Below are 22,528 nucleotides of genomic sequence, written 5' to 3'. Positions count from 1 at the left end.
TACTAGTTTAAATTCTCCTGAGCAGCTCTAGCAAATCTCCCTGCCAGTATATTAGTCCCCTTGCAATTCAGGTGCAATCCGTCCCTCTTGTACAGGTCACTTCTAACCCAGAAGAGACCCCAATGTTCCAAAAATGTGCATCCTTCTCCCATGTATAGGCTCCTTAGCCATGCATTCATCTGCCCTGTCCTCCTATTTCTACCCTTACTAGCTTGCAGTACCGGGAGTAATCAAGATAACACTCCTGTTGAGGATCTCCTTTTTAAATTCCTGCCTAATTCCATATATTTTCCACTCAGAATCTCATCCTTTTCCCTTCCTATGTTATTGGTTCCGATGTGTATAATGACCTCCTGCTGGTCCCTCTCCCCCCTTGAGAACATTCTGCACCCTCTGATCCTGGTACCAGGGAGGCAATACACCATTCTGATTTTTCACTGCTGGCCACAGAAACATCTATCTGTGTCACAGACTAGAGAGTCTCTTAACACAATGGATCGCTTGGAACCCAATGTACCTCTCATTGCATTACAGCCAGTCTCAATACCAAAAACTTAGCTGTTCCTGCTACATTCCCCTGAGAATCCATCACCCCCTACATTTTCCAAAACACCATACTTGTTTGAAATGGGGATAACCGCAGTACAGTCCTGTACTACCTGCCCACTTCTCTTACCCGTTGCATGGAAAAGGTTGCCCCTTAGGTCCCTTTTATATCTTTCCCCTCTCACCCTGAACCTATGCCCTGTAGTTTGGACTCCCCCATCGCAGGGAAAAGACCTTTGTCTATTACCTTATCCATGCCTTTGTGATTTTATAAACCTCTAGAAGGTCACCTCTCAGCCTCTAATACTCCAGGGAAAACAGCCCCAGCCTATTCAGCCTCCCTGTAGCTCAAACCCTACAACCCTGGCAACATCCTTGTGAATCAATCTCTGCTCTGGAGTTCTGTTGCCTCCCAGTTATAGAATTAATTTTGACATTTTCCCAAGAAAATGAACCATGAAATTACCAAATTAGTAGCTATGGTGAAATATGAGGGAGAATGCAGCAATTGCAGGAAAACAAATGAGTAAGAGTGGGAAGGTCAGTTGCCGATAAAGCAAAGATTAAAGGATATCTCTGCAAAAGAAATGCGTGCCTTTAAATGTCAATGTCTTAACTGAGCATGACGCAGATCAACTGTCCATCCTCATTCTTCCTGACCCATCTGTATCCTTTGACAGAACTGACTACAGCGTCCTGCTCCAGTACTTCAATATTGCCGTCCTAATGGGTTGAACTGCACTGAGCTGTTTTTATTATTTATTTATTGAATCTCATCGAGAGAAGACCTTCATTGCCTTTTCTTACATTCTGTACTGTTAACCTCCAGTGTCCCCTGAGGAACTATCCTTGGTTCACTTATAATTTTACTCACGTACTATCTTCAATGACGTAATTGGAAACAATGCCGGCTCCCACATTTACATAAATGATATACAGTTAAAACTGGTCTCTTTCTCCCTTGTCTCCTACTGTCTCGACATTGTCAGACTGCTTGTCTAAACCCCAGGACTGAAATGCAAACGATTTTCCAATTAAGTAATTAGAGGGCAGAAGCTATTACCTTCACTCATTAGCTGCCTAGGTCTCTATTTCACACTTTGGAAACTGTTGGAGGCTGAATTAGGCCTGTAACCTTGACTTTCTGTTTGAACCCAGATAAAATTGCATCCACGGACCCAGGCTATCTCTAAAGTGGCCTATTTTTACCTGACTCTACTCTATCCCTGCTCACTTGCCGAAACACTTACCTCTGCCTTTTGTTACTTCTCAACTTCATTACTGTCTTTCCCACATCATGTAAACCTGAGCTCATCCAAACTAACTGTGTCACTATGTCCTGTTTGCCATTACCCCATGCTCACTGACTTTCATTGACTCCTGATTAAGTAATGCCTCTATTTAAAATTTCTCACTGTTACCTTCCAATTTGTACTATTCCTACAGTTACTTCAGATATCTGTCAACTGTAATTCTTGCCAACTATAATTCTGGACACTTGTTTGTTCCTGATTTTAATAATTCTGCCATCGTTAGCCATGCCTTCAGCTCTTAGGCCCAAACTCTATTCTTTTTACCTCATTTAAGATCTTCTTTGAATCACTCGCATTCTGCTCAAGCTTTGTATGAGTTGACAGAAACGTGGAAAATAAAGGAAGGAGGAGGCTATTAGGTCTGTTGAACCTGCCCTGCCATTCATTATGATCATGACTGACGCTCAAACTCCAAAATCTGTTCCTGCTTTTCCTCCATATCCTTTGACTCCTTCAGCCACAAGTGCTACATCTAATTCCTTCTTGAAATCATGCAATGTTTTGGCCTCATCTGCTTTCAGTAGTAGCAAATTCCATAAGCCGAACACTGGAAGAAGAAATTATTCCACTTTCCTTTCCTAAATGTTGACCCTGAATTCTGAGATTGCAACCCCTGGTCTGGACTCCCTGTTATTGGAAACATCCTTCCTGCATCTGCCCTGTCTAGTATGTGGACAGGTGTCAGATTATATTTTAAAGTATTGCTCTAAAACATCTTGGGATAACAGTGTTCAAGATACTTATCAAATACAAAAACATTGCATTTGTATAGCACTTATATCAGGTGACTTGTATTCTAATATAGGAAACCGAGCAGGCCTACTTAGGCACAATAAGCTACCAATTCCAGAAATGTGATAAAAACCAGATGGCCTGTTTTTATATTTTTGGTTGATCAGGACTCCAGGAATAACTCATGCTATTATTGGAAATGGGATTTTTTTTACATCTATCTAAGAACACAGACTTAGTCTCTGTTTAATATCACATTCAGAAATGCAGCACTCCTCCAGTACTGCAGTGGCAGCTTTTAAGTCCTGGAACTTGACTTCAACCCACCACTTTCTGACTTTGGCAATCATGCTACCACATGAAACACAGCTATTGATGGTATAATTCTTTTAGCAAATAGAAGAAGGAAGAATTCTATAACTGGAAATCCATGAATGCTTAAAGGTGGGTATGCAGTAGAAAAGAGCATAATGGACTTGGAAATTAGTAAGGGAAATTCAATGTAAAGGTGAACTTGTAAGAAATATTGGCTAGGCCACTGTTGTGGTGTTGAAAACTGCACATAACACTACAAATTTTAGGAAGCATATTAAATGTTATACCAAAGCTTCACTCAACTGCTGTCAGTGATGGGAGGTTGTTGTTTGCAAGAAAGGATGGAAAAACTGTGATTCTTCACCAGGATAGTCTAGTTAAGGTTTTCAAAATGGTAAAATGATTTTGACAGAATACAAGTCTCGAAGTTAACGCAATGGAGTAAATTGGAATTAATTTTCACAGATTCCACCAAAACTAATGATTACATCCAAGTAGTTGCAAAGGAAGAGTACAATAAATGATGTGCAAATGGCAGGAAAATATGATTGATTGTAGAGCTAATTTATAGGCATGGTGGAACTTTGTCAGATTTTCGGCAAGAACCATTTTTGATATTAGTATCAAAATCGTGCATTTGTGTTTGAGTATTGTAAATTTGCATCTAGATGATTACTTTGCAATATTCTATTCTTTGAAAGTTTAGTTTACAACTTTCAAAAAATGAAGTTCAACTTGTGAATACAACTAGAAAGTAAAAGAGCCAAAAACGTTGTGTTTCTCAAAGGTAGAACTCATCTGAGCATTTCTATTTCTATAAATGAACAGGTTACAATTGTTTTTGTAATTATCATGCATTTTCTGCCTGCTTCATAAGCTGTGATCATTCTGTTAAATTGCATTTAACATCAGAAATTAACCGTGAATACAAGATGTGTTTCAATACATTTTGGCAATGTGAAGCTGGTATGAACTCATTGCTGAATGTTGATGCAAGATTACCAAATTTTGTAAACTCATGTAGAGATGTAATGTTCTGAGTTAACACACTAATCCTTCAATAACAATTAAGAAAGAATTGGCTATGAGCATGATGTTTGCACAAAAGGCAAGCTACAAGTAAGGAACACAGATACTTGCCAGGATGATGCACAGAAGTTTAAGACGCATCCACACCTCACTCTTATGTCACATTAGCAACATTCATGAAAACGGCAGTGAATTTTGATATGCCCAACAGCTGCACTGAAGAGTTGAAAGATTGAAAATGATTCCAGTCCACACAGCATGATGTGACAAGTTAAAATTCACAGTACTACTTGCCTGCAGAGCACACAAAGCAAAATGTACACTCAATTGTAAAACCATGCCAAAAATTGAGTTCACTGCAGGAGTTTTTGTTGGTGGGACTGGATCAGTACAAAAATGACAGTGGAAGGATTGTCATACATAATAATGTGTGGAATAGCCATTCTGGTCCCTGTGTACAGACCACAGCATTAGTGTGGGAGACTATTCATATCCCATATAACACATGATTGTATAATGCTACTGAAGACTTATCACACACATCACAGTTCTGTTGGAATCTAATGTCTGTAGTTCAAGCTTCTGTTCAAGACACCAGTTGAGGAAATTGCTTGCACCAAATGGATGAGGTGGAATAGTTGCTGGTGAAAAAAACATTTCAGAGTGGAAATATTCATTCTGTCCTACTTGATATTTTGTGATTGCATCACCGAATTGTGGGATGTTTTGCACAAACTGTCATCAATTTGGTGGATCAGGTTAAAGATTTTTGGATCATTGGAATTTCTTCTAGGTTAGAAGTGACCAAGAAAGACTGAATGCTCCTGAATTGGAAGGGGACTAATATACTTGCAGGGAGATTTTGTTCAGGAGGTAGTGAGGAAAGAGATCAATCTGAGACTGATACAGTTGAGAAAAGAAGCGAGTCAAACAGTCAGGGCAGGCAAGAACAAAGCAGAGAACAAGGTAGGACTGATCAATTAAACTGCATTTATTTCGATGCAAGAGGCCTAACAGGGAAGGTAGATTAACTCAGGGCATGGTGAAGAACATGTGACTGGGATATCATAGTAGTTACAGAAATGTGGTTCAGGGATGGACAGAACTGGCAGCTTAATGTTCCAGGATACAAACGCTATAGGAAGGATAGAAAGGGGGGGCACAAGGGTGGAGGCGGAATGGCTGTACTGAAGGAGGATATTCCTGGGAATACATCCAGGGAAGTTACTTGGGTTGAACTGAGAAATAAGAAAGGGATGATCACCTTATTGGGATTGTATTATAGACTCCCTAATCATCAGTGGGAAATTGAGAAACAAATTTGTAAGGAAATTTCAGTTATCTGTAAGAATAATAAGCTGGTTAGGTAGGGGATTTTAACTTGCCAAACATAGACTGCCAGAGTGTTAGGGGGTTAGATAGAGAGGAATTTAAGAATGTACAAGAAAATTTTCTGATTCAGTGAGTGGACGCTTGGGAAATAAGGCAGGGCAGGTGACTGAGGTGTCAGTGGGAGAGCACTTTGGGGCCAGTGACCATAATTCTATTAGTTTTAAAATAGTGATAGAAAAGGTTAGACCAGATCTAAAAATTGAAATTCTAAATTGGAGGAAGGCCAATTTTGATGCTGTTAGGCAAGAACTTTCAAAAGCTGATTGGGGGCAGATATTTGCAGGTGAAGGGATGGCTGGAAAATGGAAAGCCTTCAAAAATGAGCTAACAAGAGTCCAGAGACCGTATATTTGTTTTGGATAAGAAAAAGAAGGAAGCATATGTCCAGTGTAGCCAGGAGAGATCGAGTGAATCCTTAAAGTATAAAGGCAGTAGGACTATACTTATGAGGGCAAAAAGGGGACATGATATAGCTTTGGCAAATAGAGTTAAGGAGAATCCAAAGTGTTTTTACAAATACATTAAGGTCAAAAGGGAGAAAATGGGGCCCGTCAAAGATTAGCAAGGCAGCCTATGTGTGGTGCCGCAGGAGATGGGGGAGATACTAACCGAGTATTACTGTGGAGAAGGACGTGGAAGATACAGAATGTAGGAAATAGATGGTTACATCTTGAAAAATGTCCATATTACAGAGGAGGAGGGCTGGACGTCATGAAACACATAAAAATGGATAAATCCCCAGGATCTGATCAGGTATACTCTAGAACTCTGGGAAGTTAGGGAAGTGATTGCTGGGCCGCTTGCTGAGATGTTTGTATCGTCGATAGTCACAGGTGAGGTGTCGGAGACTGGAGGTTGGCTAACGTGGTGTCACTGTTTAAGAAAAGTATTAATGTCATCCAGTTTCCACCTCAGTTGAAGCAAAACGCTCAGAGACACATTATGGTTTAACCTCCATCTTCATTCTGGGTCCTGGAGGGAGAGAGAACGGTTGCCCATGTGTGCAGGGACATGGGTTCCTGGTCTTCTCTGTCAACAGCAGTCTCCCGATTGAATTATATAGTTATTTTACAGGGAGGAGCATCCAGATAAAGCAACATACATATTGATTGGGTGACCGTTACAGTCAGCGAGTGTCAATAGTAAAGATTAAGCCATCTGCTATTACACAATGAATAACTAGCTTCACATAATGAAGGCTTTTCACCTTGTTAAACTGGCCTTTGTTAAAATTCTAGAATCCATCATTAAGGATCAGATTTCTAAATTCTTGGCAGTGCAGGGGGTCGGATTAGAATAAGTCAACATGGATTTAGTAAGGGAAGGTCATGCCTGACAAACCTGTTAGAATTTTTTGAAGAGGTAACAAGTAGGTTAGACCCAGAAAACCCAGTGGATGTTAGCTATCTAGACTTCCAAAAGGCCTTTGATTAGGTACCTCACGGGAGGCTGCTAAGTAAGATGAGGCCCCAAAGTGTTCGAAGTGAGCTGCTGGCATGGATTGAGGATTGGCTGTCTGACAGAAGGCAGAGAGTTAGGATAAAAGGTTTATTTTTGGAATAGCAGCCAGTGACAAGTGGTGTCCTGCGAGGTTCAGTGTTGGGGCTGCAGCTGTTCACTTTATATATTAATGATTTGGATGGAGGGACTGGGGGCCTTCTGGCGAAGTTTGCCAATTATACAAAGTTAGGTGGACAGGCAGGTAGTACTGAGGAGGTGGGAAGGCTGCAGAAAGATTTAGACACATTAAGAGAGTGGTCCAGGAAATGGTTGATGAAATTCAACATTAGCAAATGCAAGGTCTTGCACTTTCCAAAAAAGAATACAGGCATACACTGTTTTCTAAATAGTGTGAAAATTCATAAAGCTAAAGTAAAAGGGATCTGGGAGTGTTAGTCCAGGGCTCTCTAACCGTGATTAAGAAAGCAAATGTAATGTTGTCGTTTATCTCAAGAGGGTTGGAATATAAAAGCAGCGATGTGCTTCTGAGACTATATAAAGCTCTAGTTCGGCTCCATTTAGAATAGTGTGTCCAGTTTTGGGCTCCACACCTCAGGAAAGACATACTGGCACTGGAGCGTGTCCAGTGGAGAATCACACGGATGATCCCTGGAATGGTATGCAATGAACGGCTGAGGATCCTGGGATTGTATTTGTTAGTGTTTATAAGGTTGAGGAGAGATTTAATGGAAACTCACAAGATAATGCATGGCTTAGAAAGGATGGACGCTGGGAAGTTGTTTCCATTAGGTGGGGAGACTAGGACCCTTGAGCACAGCCTTAGAATTAGACGGGGTCAATTTAGAACAGAAATGAGACATTTCTTCAGCCAGAGTGGTGGACCTGTGGAGGCCGGGACGTTAAATGTCTTCAAGGCAGAGATTGATAAATTCTTGATCCCGCAAAGAATTAAGGGCTACGGGGAGAGTGCATGTAAGTGGAGTTGAAATGCCCATCAGCCATGATTAAATGGCAGAGTGGGGTTGATGGGCCAAATGGCCTTATTTCCACTCCTGTCTTATGGTCTAATATTGTTAAATGGCTGCACATAATTAATGCTTTTCCATCTTGTTAATTCATTACCCTTGCTCCCAGCACCCCATTGTTAATTGCATTCTTATCTGATCTGAATCATGCTCAGCTGAACTTCTTGTTTCACAAAACTCAGAACTTAATTCTTTCCTTATCTGCTCATACTCTATATACATTCTCAGCAAGGAAAAACCAGGGAACTATAGACCAGTGAGCCTGACATCATTGGTGAACAAGTTATTGGAGGGAATCCTGAGGGACAGAATTGACATATATTTGGAAAGACAAGGACTGATTAGGGATAATCAGCATGGCTTTGGGCGTGGGAAATCATGTATCTCGAATTTGATTGGGTTGTTTGAAGAAGTAACAAAGACGATTGATGAGAACAGAGGGGTAGACGTGATTTAGAAGGACTTCAGTAAGGTGTTCAACAAGCTTCCTCATGATAGACTGGTTAGCAAGGTTAGATCTCATGGGATACAGGGGGAACTAGCCATTTGGATATAGAACCGGCTCAAAGGTAGAAGAGGGAGTACCACAAGGATCGGTATTGGGTCCACTGCTTTTCGTCATTTATATAAGTGATTTGGATGTGAACATAGAAGGTATAGTTAGTAAGTTCGCAGATGATACCAAAATTGGAGGTGTAGTGGACAGCTAAAAAGATTACCTCAGAGTACAACAGGATCTTGATCAGATGGGCCAATGGGCTGAGGAGTGGCACATGGAGTTTAATTTTGATAAATGTGAGGTGCTGCATTTTGGAAAGGCAAAGAGCAGGACTTGTACACTTAATGGAAGGGTCCTGGGGAGTGTTGCTGTGCAAACAGACTTTGGAGTGCAGGTTCATAGTTCCTTGAAAGTGGAGTCACGGATAGATAGGATCGTGAAGAATGCTTTTGGTATGCTTTCCTTTATTGGTCACAGCATTCAGTGTAGGAGTTTGGAGGTAATGTTGCGGCTGTACAGAACATTCGTTTGGTCACTTTTGGAATATTGCATGCAATTCTGGTCTCCTTCCGACAGGAAGAATGTTGTGAAATCTGAAACTTCAGAAAAGATCGACAAGGATGTTGCCAGGGTTGGAGGATTTGAGCTAAAGAGCCAGCTGAATAGGCTGGGGCTGTTTTCCCTGGAGTATCGGAAGCTGAGGGGTGATCTTGTAGAGGTTTATAAAATTGTGAGGGCATGGATAACGTAAATAGACAAGATATTTTCCCTGAGTTGGGGGAGTCCAGAACCAGAGGACATAAGTTTGAGGTGAGAGGGGAAAAATTTAAAAGGGACCTAAGGGGCGGCAACTTAACACAGAGGGTGGTGCGTCTATGGAATGAGCTGCCAGAGAACGTGGTGAAGGCTGGTATAATTACAACATTTTAAAAGGCATCTGGATGGGTATATGAATAGGAAGGGTTTAGAGGGATATGAGCCAGGTGCAGGCAAATGGGACTAGATTAGATTAGGATATCTGGTTGGCATGGACGAGTTGGACCGAAGGGTCTGTTTCTATCCTGTACATCTCTTTGACTTACCTCTGGATGATTCTGAAACTGAAAGCAGCAAATGTGATCCAGTGCTATATTTGTAATGCCTGAGCTAAGTGACTCAGTGATTTAATTGTCTTTCACATCAGATGTAAAAACGTCAAATTAACTCATGAATTAACTCCTCCATTCAATCAAATATGTCAGAACAATGTAATTTCAGTTACCTGTGTTCTGTTTCCTTGCGTCATGAATTGCCAGTTTTTTGTTTTCTCATCAGTCCATTCTATAGCAAGAATGTTTTCATTACTTATGAAGCCTACATTATATAAGAGAAATCATGTGCATTCAAGCTATTGAAAACAAGGCACACTACATTCAGTGTATTTACAAAAAAAATCTGCTGCAGTTAACTAAATTGTATATCTACGTACTTCTATGCTGTGAGCCAAGTTATGTTCAGAGCTATAAAGATGCCTGAATTTAAAGAAATGTATTTCTGTGAACACTGATTAATTTTTCTGTCAATGGCCAGCACATCAGGGAAGAGTTTTCATCATTGACTATATTTTACAATATATCAATAATTACAAATAGTATTCAAAGCTTTTAATATAGACTGTATTTAAATTCTTTATGCTAGGTGATGCTTCAATTGGTAGTCAAAACAAATTCAAGTGCCCACATTGCAATTACATTGCCAAGTATCGACGCACATTGAAGAGACATCAACTAATACATACTGGAGTACGGTCCTTTGCTTGTGACATTTGTGGAAAGTTGTTCACGCGAAGAGAACATGTAAAGCGGCATTCACTGGTAAGTATAATTGCAATATTTGGGAATTGTACTTCAATGGCTGAACATTTGTGCCTTGTGCTTCTAATTTGATAAAACTTTGGTCAGAATAAAAGTGGTTCTGCCTTAATAGAGGTTTTGTTTTTGCTTGTATAAATGTGCATTATTTCCCTCAAAACAGAATCACAGTCAAATTGGCCCATTTATTTTGGAGCAGTTTTAATTGCACTTTGCAATAACACACCATCTTTTTGCTACAGTTCTTATACAATGCCCCCAGCATTGGAAGCAATCCTCAGCCACACATCTGCACATTGCTTGCAAAAGGGCCTGTGATTGCAGAGTTTTCATTTCTCTTTTGTTATTTGTAATCGCCCCTCAATAGAGAAACATCCTGTCTTGCTCAGGTATGCTTTCCAATTGCTATATTACTACTGCTGGACGCACCTTTTTTCTGGTCTCAAGTTTGCCTTTCTTTAAAGTTGCCACAATACCAGCAGCTGGTAGTTTGTTCGAACGTCCCTTGATACCTTTGACAGACAAGATATAGAGGATCTTAGCCCTGTTTTATCAGTGCAATTGATCACAACCCCCATGGGGACACCGAAGAAAATGCAAACTTTCGCTCCATTCGAATCGCCATGTTTCTCTTAGACGTCATACCCCCTAATGTGAAAAGATGACAATTCAGTTGTTTGTGTTAGTATATGAGCTTGTTGCACTTGTTTGAATTAAGGATGGTGAGGAAGAGGGTTTGAAGGAGACTTGGTTGGAGTAAAGTAGTTGACGATTATCTTATTTCCAGGAAATGGGAGAAGAGGAAGATTTTTCAAGATCATTTTAGTATTTGTACGCCAGTTATTTCAAGTCTATACCACTTGGATTCCAGGAAAGGAAAATGGATGATTTGGTCGGGTAGAATATGAACATTTTGCTATGGGAAAGGTTTTGAAAGACAGAAATGAGGAATTGGTTGAGCAAATCATCCCTGTCAGTAACAGTGACAGGAAGAGGATCAAAGAAAAGCAGCCAGTGAGACTTGAACGTGTGTTTATAAGCCACTAAGGATGGTGTAATTTCTAATATGGAGTGGTTGGAGAATGATCAGGAACATTTTTCTTCCTCAGCAAGGAAATATCAGTATAATTGTATTTCCACCATCTATTTGCTAACTTATTGCTAACATTTGACTTAGAACCATCTTATTCTGTGATACTTAGCTACAGTAAGAATGTACATATGCAAAAACCCAGACAGTTATAATCGAGAAGGAGGCCTTTTGGTCTATCATGTCTGTACTGGTTTACAAAGAGCCCACTACCAGCCTTTGGTCCATAGCCCTGGAGACTATAACAACACATGAATATCTGAATAGTGCTTAAATATTATGAGAGTTTCAAACTCCTCCACACTCTTATGGGGAATTTCTTTTCACTCACTCTCCTCTTGGCCTCTTACCTATTAGTTAACATCTCTAACCTTAGTTATTGACCACTCCAATAATGGTACAACGGCCTTCATAATCCACTCTATATATGTCATTTATTTACCTCAATCAGGTACCCTCTCATCCTTTGCTCCTCCAAGGAAAACAATCCCAGCCTATCCAGTCTTTCCTCGTACCCCTTGCCTCAGGTTAGGCAGCATCCTGGTAAATCTCTGTGCGCTCTCTGGTGCAATCACATCCTTCCTATAGTTATAGTGACCAGAACTGCACATAGTTCCTACTGTGTAATTAGATGGTTAAAATAAGAAGCTTGTATTCATTTAGTGTTAAGCAATTTAAACACAGCATGTCCCACAGTCAACTATTAAAATATGTCGGCAAGGACACTTCAAGAACTCCCTTACTTTTCAATTAATAGTCTAACTAATGGTGGAAAATAGCTTTGACCTTGACCCTGTCAAAATCACTCACTCATCCCTTCTCAGAAAAACTACAACTACCTTTCTATCCTTCAACTCTCTCTTCCTAACCCCATTTCATTGAAATCCTGCTTCCAAATTCTCGCTCCATTACCTCATTCAGTGATCTGGTTTCCTAAAACATAGAGTCATAGAGATGTACAGCATGGAAACAGACCCTTCAGTCCAATGCGTCCATGCCGACCAGATATTCCAACCTAATCTCGTCCCACTTGCCAGCACCCAGCCCATATCCTTCCAAACCCTTCCTATTCATATACCCATCCAGATGCCTTTTAAATGTCGCAATTGTGCTCGCCTCCACCACTTCCCCAGGCTCATTCCATTAGCATACCACCCTCTGCGTGAAAAGTTGCCCCTTAGGTCTCTTTCATATCTTTCCCCTCTCACCGTAAACCTATGCCCTCTAATTCTGGATTCCCCCACCCCAGGGAAAAGACTTAGTCTACTTATCCTATCCATGCCCCTCATGATTTTATACACCTCTATCATGTCACCCCTCAACCTCCGATGCTCCAGGGAAAACAGCCCCAGCCTATTCAGCCTCACCCTATAGCTCAAATCCTCCAATCCTGGCAACATCGTTGTAAATCTTTCCTGAACCCTTTCAAGTTTCACAACATCCTTCCAATTGGAAGCAGAAACAAGCCCAAATCTTTCAATTTAAAATGATATTCTCTGTGACTTTGTCCATGATAACTCCTCGTCTATGACTTTTAGCATAATCAAGAATACCAATTTCCATCAACTTTGTTCTGTTGTTACTCTCTGTTGAACTGCTCTCGTTGTGCTACTCTTTAAGTATTCAACCAGAATGAGAATGTCTCCAGAACTGACTCTTCTTCCTTATTGGGCTCCATTAGCTCCTTGATTCCTAAAGATTTGTTTTATCTGACTAATTTACATGCTACACTTCTGTGACATACTTCCAAGACATGGGATTAGCTTCCTTGAGTACAAAACCTCGTTCTAGTTCACATCATTTCCACCAATTCCTCCTCTGCTTCTGTATCACCAACTGCTTGTCAGCCGTTCAATTTTAGAATATAATTACAATTTTTGGAAAAGCTATGCTGTCACAATTCCCAGCAGATAACATAAGCTACCTTTGCCTTAAGCTAACTCACTCTCCTACTTCAGCATCCTAGTCAGCAGCTGAGTGCACATTGTTTCTGTCACAAATTAGGGTCTTCAAATTTTAAAGTCTTCAGCTTGTCTTCTCTGCAGCCCTCATCTATGTCTTTCTCATCTCCAAACTGTCTATTCCAATATGGTCTTCACATAGGCATCCCATCCTCCACATTCCATAAATGTACATTCCTGTAAAACGTAGCTACATCTATCTTAACTTATACCATACCCTCCTCACCAGTTAATCCTGGTTTTGTTAACCTGTATTGGCTACCCATTTTCCCAGTGCCTCCAATTTACATTTCTTATTCTCATGTTTAAATCCCTTTCAAGGCCATAACTCTTTCTAACCTGTAACCTCCAAACTAGAAAATAAAAACCTGAACTGCCCACATTCTATGTTCTGCACTACAGATTTTGTCAAAATCTCTCCCCCCTGCTACTGCCCCCCCCAAATAAAAGCACTCTAACCCATTGTTACAAATATCTTCAGTCACTTCAAATTGCTTTCCTGAAGTTCCTGCTGCCTCTTCTTTCTGTCCTCATTTAGGAAATTCCTAAAAACATACCTCTTGGACCAATCTTTTGGCCTATTTATTTTAATTATATGACTGAAGCACTTTATCATATTTTTCTGGGTTTAAAAGGCTTCATAAATGTTAGTTTTTGTGTTTTCTTTGATCTTGCATTTTATGATGACTTTAACTTTCCATTTGTGATAACACCTCAGGGACCCTGATTTATGAACATGCAGTTTATGAATATAATCCCACAACTGGTTTTAAATACCCAACATATGAATGTTTCCTGTACTTATGAATGGAAGCCTTCCATTATCATATATTGTGTTCCAACTTGCAAAAGGACCGCAGAACCCCCTTGCAACCTAAGAATTGCCTGTGACATTGAGTGTTCCAATGTCTTTAACAGGCCTTGCTTCTGGAAAGTCACCATTCACCTTTAAGTTGCCTACTACTTTTCAAGTTAGTGAGGTAAACTAAGCCATCTTTAAGTATGGATAAGCAGTAACTATGAGCACCAACAGGAGAGAGCAGTCTATCCAAATCATTCATTACTGAGCACTTGTTATCTTTAGAGATGAAGTGTACAATTTTACAGCCTCAGCTGAAATTTCTTGGACTGAAAAATAAGGACTTGATTCAGGACATTTTGTAATCAGGATTCCAACTTCCTCTTGCCAGACTGTCCAGCAAATTCATCAATTTTCTCTTTGAAAGAACAGACTGTCTTAAAATAGCTGAATGATATTCTAGTGTACTGGCAGTCATTATTTCAATCCCTTACTTCATAAGAAAATCAATGCCAGTAATAGAATTTACAAGCTTATTTTTTTGCTTTGTGGAAAGGTATTCCATTTGCTAATTGTCTTATTTTTTTATTCTTTAGGTACACAAGAAAGATAAAAAGTACAAATGTATGGTTTGTAAAAAATTCTTCACTCTAGCAGCCAGCGTTGGAATTAGGCATGGATCTCGACGTTATGGCGTATGTTTGGACTGTTCCGGGGGTGATAGACAGCCAAAGGGTGACCATGATGGTATGGACCTGATGGTTGATCCAGAATTTTTTAAGGAACAGCAAGAAGAACGAGAACAACCAGGTGAACTGGAGCAGGAAGAAAATGAGAGAATGGTTGATGAAGATATGGCAGATGAAGATGGAGGAGGGGAAATGGATAGAGAGCAGTGGGAAGATGTTGAGGCTAGTGAGACGTATGTCATTTTAGACAATGACTAACTGGCGATTAAGCCGTTATGTTAAACTGAGAAGTGTAACTATGGTTGTTCACTGTATAAACAAACCCTATGAATTTTATTTGAATTGCAAAGATTATGGATTGGCAACAAAACACTAAATTTTCCATATTTTGCTGATAGCTATGAACATTGGATAATTATTGATATTTTAATTGTAGTAAGAGCGGTTTCACAGCAGTAATGATAAAAGTATATTGGTGTCAGTGATGGGCAATTCCTTATAATAATTGGGATTGAAACTGCAATTTCTTAAGAATCTATGTGAAAAAGTATGGTGTGGAAATGCAGTAGTGTATGACTTCAAGTACATATATGTGCAGGAGACTGTCTTACTAATTGGGATACAAATCAAAATTGAATTTGAGAGCACAGGGTTTCTAGTAGTAAGAGAGGGCCATTATTTATTGAATCTCTTTATACTGCCTACTTCACTTAGCCTTTCCTGATTATTGCTCCACGAGTAATGTAACCCTTTGGTTGAATCAGGTCTGCATGTTGTTTCTTCTAATTCCTCTTTTTTTTTCTATTTGTCTTTCATATTCTTTATCATAACAAAGCAGCTGAAACAATTCAGTTTGTAATCTTGAAAAATCTGCTAGGATCACTTAAACTCTCCTTTTAGCCAAAGAAAATTATATTGGCTTCCTGAGCTTTTTTCCTGTAGCCTAATTTCCTTCACTCAGGATATTTGCTTATGTGTCTACTTTCTTGGCAATAATATTCTTCCTATGATAGTTCAGCTAAACTGCATGCACTATTGCAGTTGGGCTCTGATCATCACCTTGTGATGGAAAAATGTGGTTGAAACCTCTGAAAGGATTGAGTCTGAAATTCATCCTGAGGTTTTTGTGTTTCTATGCATTTTCAAGTTTCAGCCTTTTCAAATGAAAAAAACACATATAATGCTTATATTATGTTGGTGCTAATGACATGTAAGTTTTAAAGCTGTGCTCTTTAAATTCAGTAATGCCAATATAAAATCTTATTGCGGGTCAAGGAAAGAGAACTGCAAAATTAAAAGAAACTTAAATAACTGCTGGGTTTAGAGTTTAAACAAGTCACTGTGGCACAATTAATAAAGACCAGGCGATAAATAATAATATCTCTCTGATAACTGAATGATAGATGTAGGATGTGTACATTTTTAAATCGTCATTTACTTATTATGGAATACATTAAGTTGAGTTCTTGCTGATAATTAGGAATCAATGTAACTGAATTCTGATTCACCAGAAAGTAATGAATACTACTTTCTCCCTTTTTAAAGGAGAGGAAAAGCAATGCTTTAGTTAACTGGGTGTGAAATATGAAAACCGCTTTTCACCCTCCTTAATCTCTTTAACATAGTTGCATTTCCTCTTCTGTCATTCTTGATTCTGACTCAGTTCATACACTACATCATCAAAATATCATTGCATAATAATTGTTTCAGTATAAAAAAATTAACTTTGCAACTTCAGACCTTCAGTATACCTGAATGGTTGAGTCTATCATCTTAACTCAGACAAATAATAGGCTGCTAATGTTTGCCTGCCTTTAATTTGGAATTATGTTTAAAAACAAGACATTTTAATGTTTTCTTTCCTTCTCCATTCTTAGTTTTATGACCAGGGTCAGTAATGCTGCAGATTCAGATGTGAAAAATGAAATTTCTGGGGATGGAAAATAAAATTATTTGAATCTAAATAGAGCAGATTTTGTTTATGACCCACTTCAAATTAAATAAGTTTAATATTGCATGGAGATAGATCAGTATCAGATAACTTGACAACTTCTTGAATTACACCTAAATGATTTGTTACAATTTTACTGTTTCGGCAATCATGATCCAGTTAACTCGCCAGAAGAACAGAAGCTGCTGGAAAAGCTCAACAGGTTTGGCAGATGTTGAGGGAGGGTCACCAGACCTGAAAATTAATTTTGATTTCTCTGCACAGATGCTGCTAGACTTGCTGAGCTTTTCCAGCAACTTCTGTTTTTGTTTCTGATTAACAGCATCCACAGTTCTTTCAGCTTTTAATCTCGTTAACTAGTGTTCATCTCTCAAAATTATGGAATATTACATCAATATAAGCATTTTGAGGGATGGACACAGTTAAAGTTTTTTTAAAAAAAAAGCCACCTTAAAAACTAGAAATTTTCTTGATTGTATTTCCTCCTGTGAACAAACACAGCATAGCTAAAATAACCACCCATGATTTTCAGTCCTCCATAGCAAATGGTAATGTTGTGGTGCAAGTGGTCAGCATAATAAAGAAAAACATATTTGCTTTTATTAGTTTTTGAAACTGTTGAGCCACAGTTGTATTAGTAATTTATTTCCTGATTTTGACAGTGATGCCTATGGTATCATCTTTTCAAAATAAGGTATTACTTTTGGATTTGAGATTGATTTTGGAGAGCTGGGCTTCCTAAATAGAAAAGTGAAAACTGTATTATAATGATTATCTAAGACACCCTGAAACTGAAACCATGAGTCCCATATCAACAAATTGTTATGGGAAAACAGAGCACTGGTCGAAATGGAAACACTGACAGACATCTAATGAGAATAATATCTTGGGTAAAGTGGATTTTTTTCAATCTATTCCTCCAGCCAGTTTTTGAAGAACACCCACTTGACTGAATAAAGCAACTGTTACTAATTTTTTTCATATTTTGCAAATTGAATATAGGAATGAAATCAGTAATGTAAAGGGAAGTAGTTCCCTTTACGCTTGAACATGTGTTTTGTCAGTGTTTCCTCTTCATCTTTTTCCATGTAAGTTATTTTCTGTCCTAATCTACAGATATTGGGGTATTGTTCCACAGGCTCCAGTTTCATCTAGAGATTTTTGAAGGGCCGTCAAGCTGAGCCTGATTTTGCTCTCAATAGACATCCACATATGTACTTTTGGTGTTGCTGGAGGTGATCAGAAATAGGAATGCTGGCCAATTTTATCTTTCATGGTTATCCTAGCTGAGATGAAGTAATTCAGCATAAATCAAGCTTGAGAATCCCCTGTTTAATACAACTAAACTCAGGGCCATATCAGATGCAATAATTCCTCATTAGGCTATGAATGGTGCTAGTTGCTCTGTTCTATGCTTTTGAATTGATTAGAGACACTTGGGAGCAATGGTGTGAATGAGATCTTAACATTAAATTCTGCCTACAGATAGGAGGGCTGGTGCAATGTATTTGGTGTAATGGGAACTCTGTGTGGACTTCAACATACAGATGAAGGTCCCATTTACGATGTGGACTTGTTGAACTTCTTGGTTGAAAGAACTATATTCATAGTCCCATTCCCCTGATTTTTCTTTATACTCCTTCAACTATTCTCTGTTTCCACTAGTATTTCTGATATTTTGTGTCTATTTGTGTTAGCTCTTTCACCAATACCATCATATTTTAGGAAAAGTTTAACATACTCTTAGCTGCTTCCTGTCAATCTGTCTAACAACTCTAATACTAAATAATGGTTAACAGACTTAAGTGTATTCATGTATCACCTTCTTTCTTTTGGAATTCTTCAGAGTATATTTATCTTTTAATACTGGAAGCAATCTTATGAAAAATTGCCATAGTTTAAGATAATTTTGGAACTGAATTCAATAAGTCTTTATGCAGTCTACTATTTATACTTTTACAAGTGGTATTGATGCACTTTTCTGTGTTTGTAAACAGAGTACATTGAGAATTGTGGATTTGCAGTGAACTTTAGTGCAAAAAAACTGCAAAGTAAATCTGAGACCCCTTTGTGGTTGGGTCTTTGTAAAATACTATTTTTAACAGTTCCTTTTACAGCATAACATTTCTTTCAGTAAGTAGTGCAGTCTCCAATCATCCCCAACAGTTTATTTCCCTTGCAATGTAACCATGATGGTTTTACTTGGTTCCAAGGACTTACTATTCTTCCCACTACTAGGTTTCCACGCAATAGCTTCCTTTTTTTTTGATTTCTTCTTTTGCAATATATTAGGTCCATTACGAGAATATTATTGTGACCTTGTTAATAAGCACCTTTTAATAATCGCACCATTCAGTAAATGTAAAGTTGCAGACATCACTTTTTGAGCTCAATAGTGCACTAGTTTTGGTACAGAAGTGAATTGCCAGTCTTTGATCTACTTTCCTTTTATTAAAAAAGCTTAATTACTCAATGAGTTAGCATTGTATTAGTACAATAGGGTTTCTTATTTTTCAAGTTTTGGTGCATTTTTGTATGGGCTAAGTTTAAAAACAGATCATTTTGAGAAGCAAATTTCTAGTAATTATCAAAGCTAATGTCAAATAATTCAGGCCAGAGATGGTAAGGTAGGATATTCTATTCCAAAGATGGGCTTCAATCCATCATCCTCAACGGTAGTTTTCACTAATCACTACTACCAAAGATATGTGATGACAAAATGCATTTAAAATATTATGGTTACTCTAGTATGTACAGGACAATTACTCTGAAATTCAAATTGAGTAATACTGGATTATCATTTAGAAAAATCTTCCAGTTCCTTCAGTCATTTGAGTTTATTAAAGCAGTTTTATTCTTTGAAGAACAATGACAGGACATATTTAAAATGTTTGTGGATTAAATATTTAATTGTATGAATTAAGTCAAACAAATTAGTGCATTGTGATTTTGTTCTCTGATGAAAACTTGTTTATTTTACATTCGGATGTTGCCTTCACCTGTAATTTTACATTTGATGTTGACACATTTTTTTAGTTTAAATTGGCGTGCACCAAAATAACTGACTGAATTGAATCTCTTCTGTGTGGAATGTGACAATTGTGAAATATTTTAGACTAAGCAAGATTTTGGAGCATCATAATGCTGAGGAATTGGGACCTGTGAGGATTTGCCCACCACTGATTTCAGTGGAAAATAGCATTCTATTGTTTTAAGGCAATTGTGTCTAATCCATAGACAAAGTTTATATTGTATATTGTGATCAGCAAGTCTGACAGTTTGTAACACTGCAGTTATGTTAATTATCCATGAGACAAAATTAATTGCAAGCTGTGCTTTGGAAAAGTAATTTTTGCAAACTTTTAAACATAGTAAATTTTAGTTCCACACTTGTTTCCTATCAATTATTTATTTAGCATAATGGATTTATTTCCAGTGTATAGACTGCTGTGTGTAATAAATATCTGTAGTTTGTAGCGGCAGCATAAAGTAGCTGATTTATTTATATTGTGGAGGGAGAATTTATGACGAGGAGAATGAGCTGATTGAATCATCACATTTGTAGACTTGACCGTAAGTCTAAAATGTAGAAAGGAAATGAAGATTTCCCCACAAAATGATTCTAAATCAATTGACTTGTGCTAATCCTAATTAGCCCCTGGAATTTACCTCAGATTTAGAAATTGTGGTTTTTGAATGACAGATTGCTTGATCTGTTCGGTATTGATGTCAGGACTACTTGTGACTCAGTGTACAGAGTGAGCATCTCCAGTTCTGCAACACTGAATTACTTTCTGTACCAAATGAGGAGAAAAGAATTAACAAGAACACAATCTATTGTAAATGATAGTCATTTCCAAAAGGACAAATTGGAACAGACTTCTATATGGTGCATTGCATTCAGCTGATGCAGCTTAATGCAAGGTGAAAATTAAGCTTTTTTTAAAAACACTTTATACAAATAATATATACACTGCAACAACTATCTATTTTCCTATGTGTATAATTGCAGTTCATTCAAACCATTTTTAGTTGTAAGAAATGCATTCATTCTGAAAAGGATTAATGATCTGCTTATGCATCAGTTTGACAAGAGTTGAGGACAGAGGATTTTTTTTATTTGTGAAAATGATTTGCATATATATTTGGGATCAAAGGGGCCAACTGGTCTGTTTAAATTTTGTTGAGTCAAAAATGAAAAAGCTGTTCTTAAATTATGATCTGAATTCATTATGTTCCCAGTAACTGTCAAGAGTAGATGATAATTATGAAAAATCAAGTCTAAAAGTAAAAAGGAAAATGATTTGGGAGAGAAGAATAACACTGGGAAAAGAAAAGTGGACTATAAAGGGGTTATTGTGTGTATTGGGAGAGAATTGAAGTATTGTAATCTTAAATGAATGGGTGAACCAATCATGGTTCAAATTGTCACAGAAAAGTTAACACAATGCCACAATCTTTGTAATGAATGCTATTGAATTTGAGTGGATATTAGTCAACAACCGTAAATAGAAAGTAAAATTTTCAACTTGATATGGAAATTAAAGAAAATAAAAATGATATAGCCTGAGTCCAAAAGGATTGTGTGCACTAACATCTACGCAATTGCTGACTGGAACATATAATCTCACTGTGTTGCTTCAGTTCCTGAAGATTATTGTTTGTAAATGTTGACTGAGAAACTATGCATTCTAATTTTAAAAACCCAAATCAATTGTGTACTATTACTGTTAGTGTCAAAAAATAATATACTTGGCACCATGTACACATTTTCTGTACTTAGTTTTTGTACATAAAATTGTACATTTTTTGAGCACAGAACAGAAAACAAATATTTGCTAACATGAATGTGACACAAGTTCACCAAGGCAAATTCTTTATACTACAGGATGATAGCCTCTGTGTAAAATGATTAAAAAAAACATTTTTTTTCTTTGGAAAATATTGATTAACAATTTATTTTTAATTTTGGAACTTGTTAAAGAAACTCCAAGCTCTTGAACCACTTATATTTAATACACTGAATTCTACTGTATATTGGTATTCCATAGTTATGCTTTCAGGTCAGTTTGTGAAGTTTGATTCTCCCCTCGACTAAGACCCTTGAGTTAAAATTCAACATTTTAGTTTTTGCATTTGCCAGTGATATTGCAACATTTGGAGAAACTGCCCTTCAAAAAGATGTTATAGGTCCCATGACACTTCCCAGATAAGGGAGCTCTTTAAGCATGTACAATCATTCCTTCCTCAATCAACAGTGCCATGAAAGGTTTGACATCTCATGGCTGTTCATGGAATCCTGTTGTTTACAACATTTATGTTCATAACACATGGCTGTATTATTCAAAGTAATTTTATTCAAGATGTTTTGAGACATTTGTAACAAAATGTGACTGTATAAAAGCAAGTCTTTTAACACAAAGATGTGTACTTAATATGCAAAATACACAAAAGCACACAGCAGGCCAAATCTCCAGCTGCTTATTTCATAGCCAGGAACAAATAACCTGGCTTCATCCAGTGACATCAGTTGTTCTGACGAAATTAATGGCTTTACTCAGGTAAGATAAAACATCCAGCTGGAAATTTTTATTTCTCCTTTTGAGATAGAATAATCAAATTGAAGTCTACAGCCAGATATGTTCTGTGTATTAAATAGGTTGTATTAAAGGCTGGAGCTTTCTTTAAAAAGATGGAAATATCTTTTAGTTTGAGAAAATAAATTATTTCCTTCTCTCTTAATCTTCTAATAATTATCTCAATCTTTTTCCAAAGGCCTCAGGGTAAACATAACATAAATATTGGGGTATGTAAGATAAACGGCTCACTTTAAATATTAGAGATGGTTGTATTGCACATTCACCTTTTCCTATCAC

At 37.8% G+C, this 22,528-nt stretch overlaps 2 protein-coding genes across 2 annotated transcripts in view; one reads left to right on the top strand and one right to left on the bottom strand.

The window, feature by feature from the left end:
* zbtb10 (zinc finger and BTB domain containing 10) overlaps positions 1-20,539 on the top strand; it is a 100,750-nt gene extending 80,211 nt beyond the window's left edge. Inside the window, exons 4-5 of the mRNA XM_043689094.1 lie at positions 9,990-10,165; positions 14,609-20,539. Of these exons, the coding sequence (XP_043545029.1) occupies positions 9,990-10,165; positions 14,609-14,959 (527 nt within the window). The 3' untranslated portion in view covers positions 14,960-20,539. The remainder of the gene's footprint in view (positions 1-9,989; positions 10,166-14,608) is intronic.
* LOC122549373 (spindle pole body component 110-like) overlaps positions 9,594-22,528 on the bottom strand; it is a 59,350-nt gene continuing 46,415 nt past the window's right edge. Inside the window, exons 11-12 of the mRNA XM_043689096.1 lie at positions 10,592-10,674; positions 9,594-9,632 (exon numbers count right to left, since the gene is read on the bottom strand). Coding sequence (XP_043545031.1) covers positions 10,621-10,674 — 54 coding nt within the window. The 3' untranslated portion in view covers positions 9,594-9,632; positions 10,592-10,620. The remainder of the gene's footprint in view (positions 9,633-10,591; positions 10,675-22,528) is intronic.

Source organism: Chiloscyllium plagiosum, chromosome 4, assembly GCF_004010195.1.
Source record: "Chiloscyllium plagiosum isolate BGI_BamShark_2017 chromosome 4, ASM401019v2, whole genome shotgun sequence".
Classification (NCBI taxonomy): Eukaryota; Metazoa; Chordata; class Chondrichthyes; order Orectolobiformes; family Hemiscylliidae; genus Chiloscyllium; species Chiloscyllium plagiosum.
Note: the sequence above shows the minus strand (reverse complement) of the source record. Positions and strands in the feature narration are given on the sequence as shown.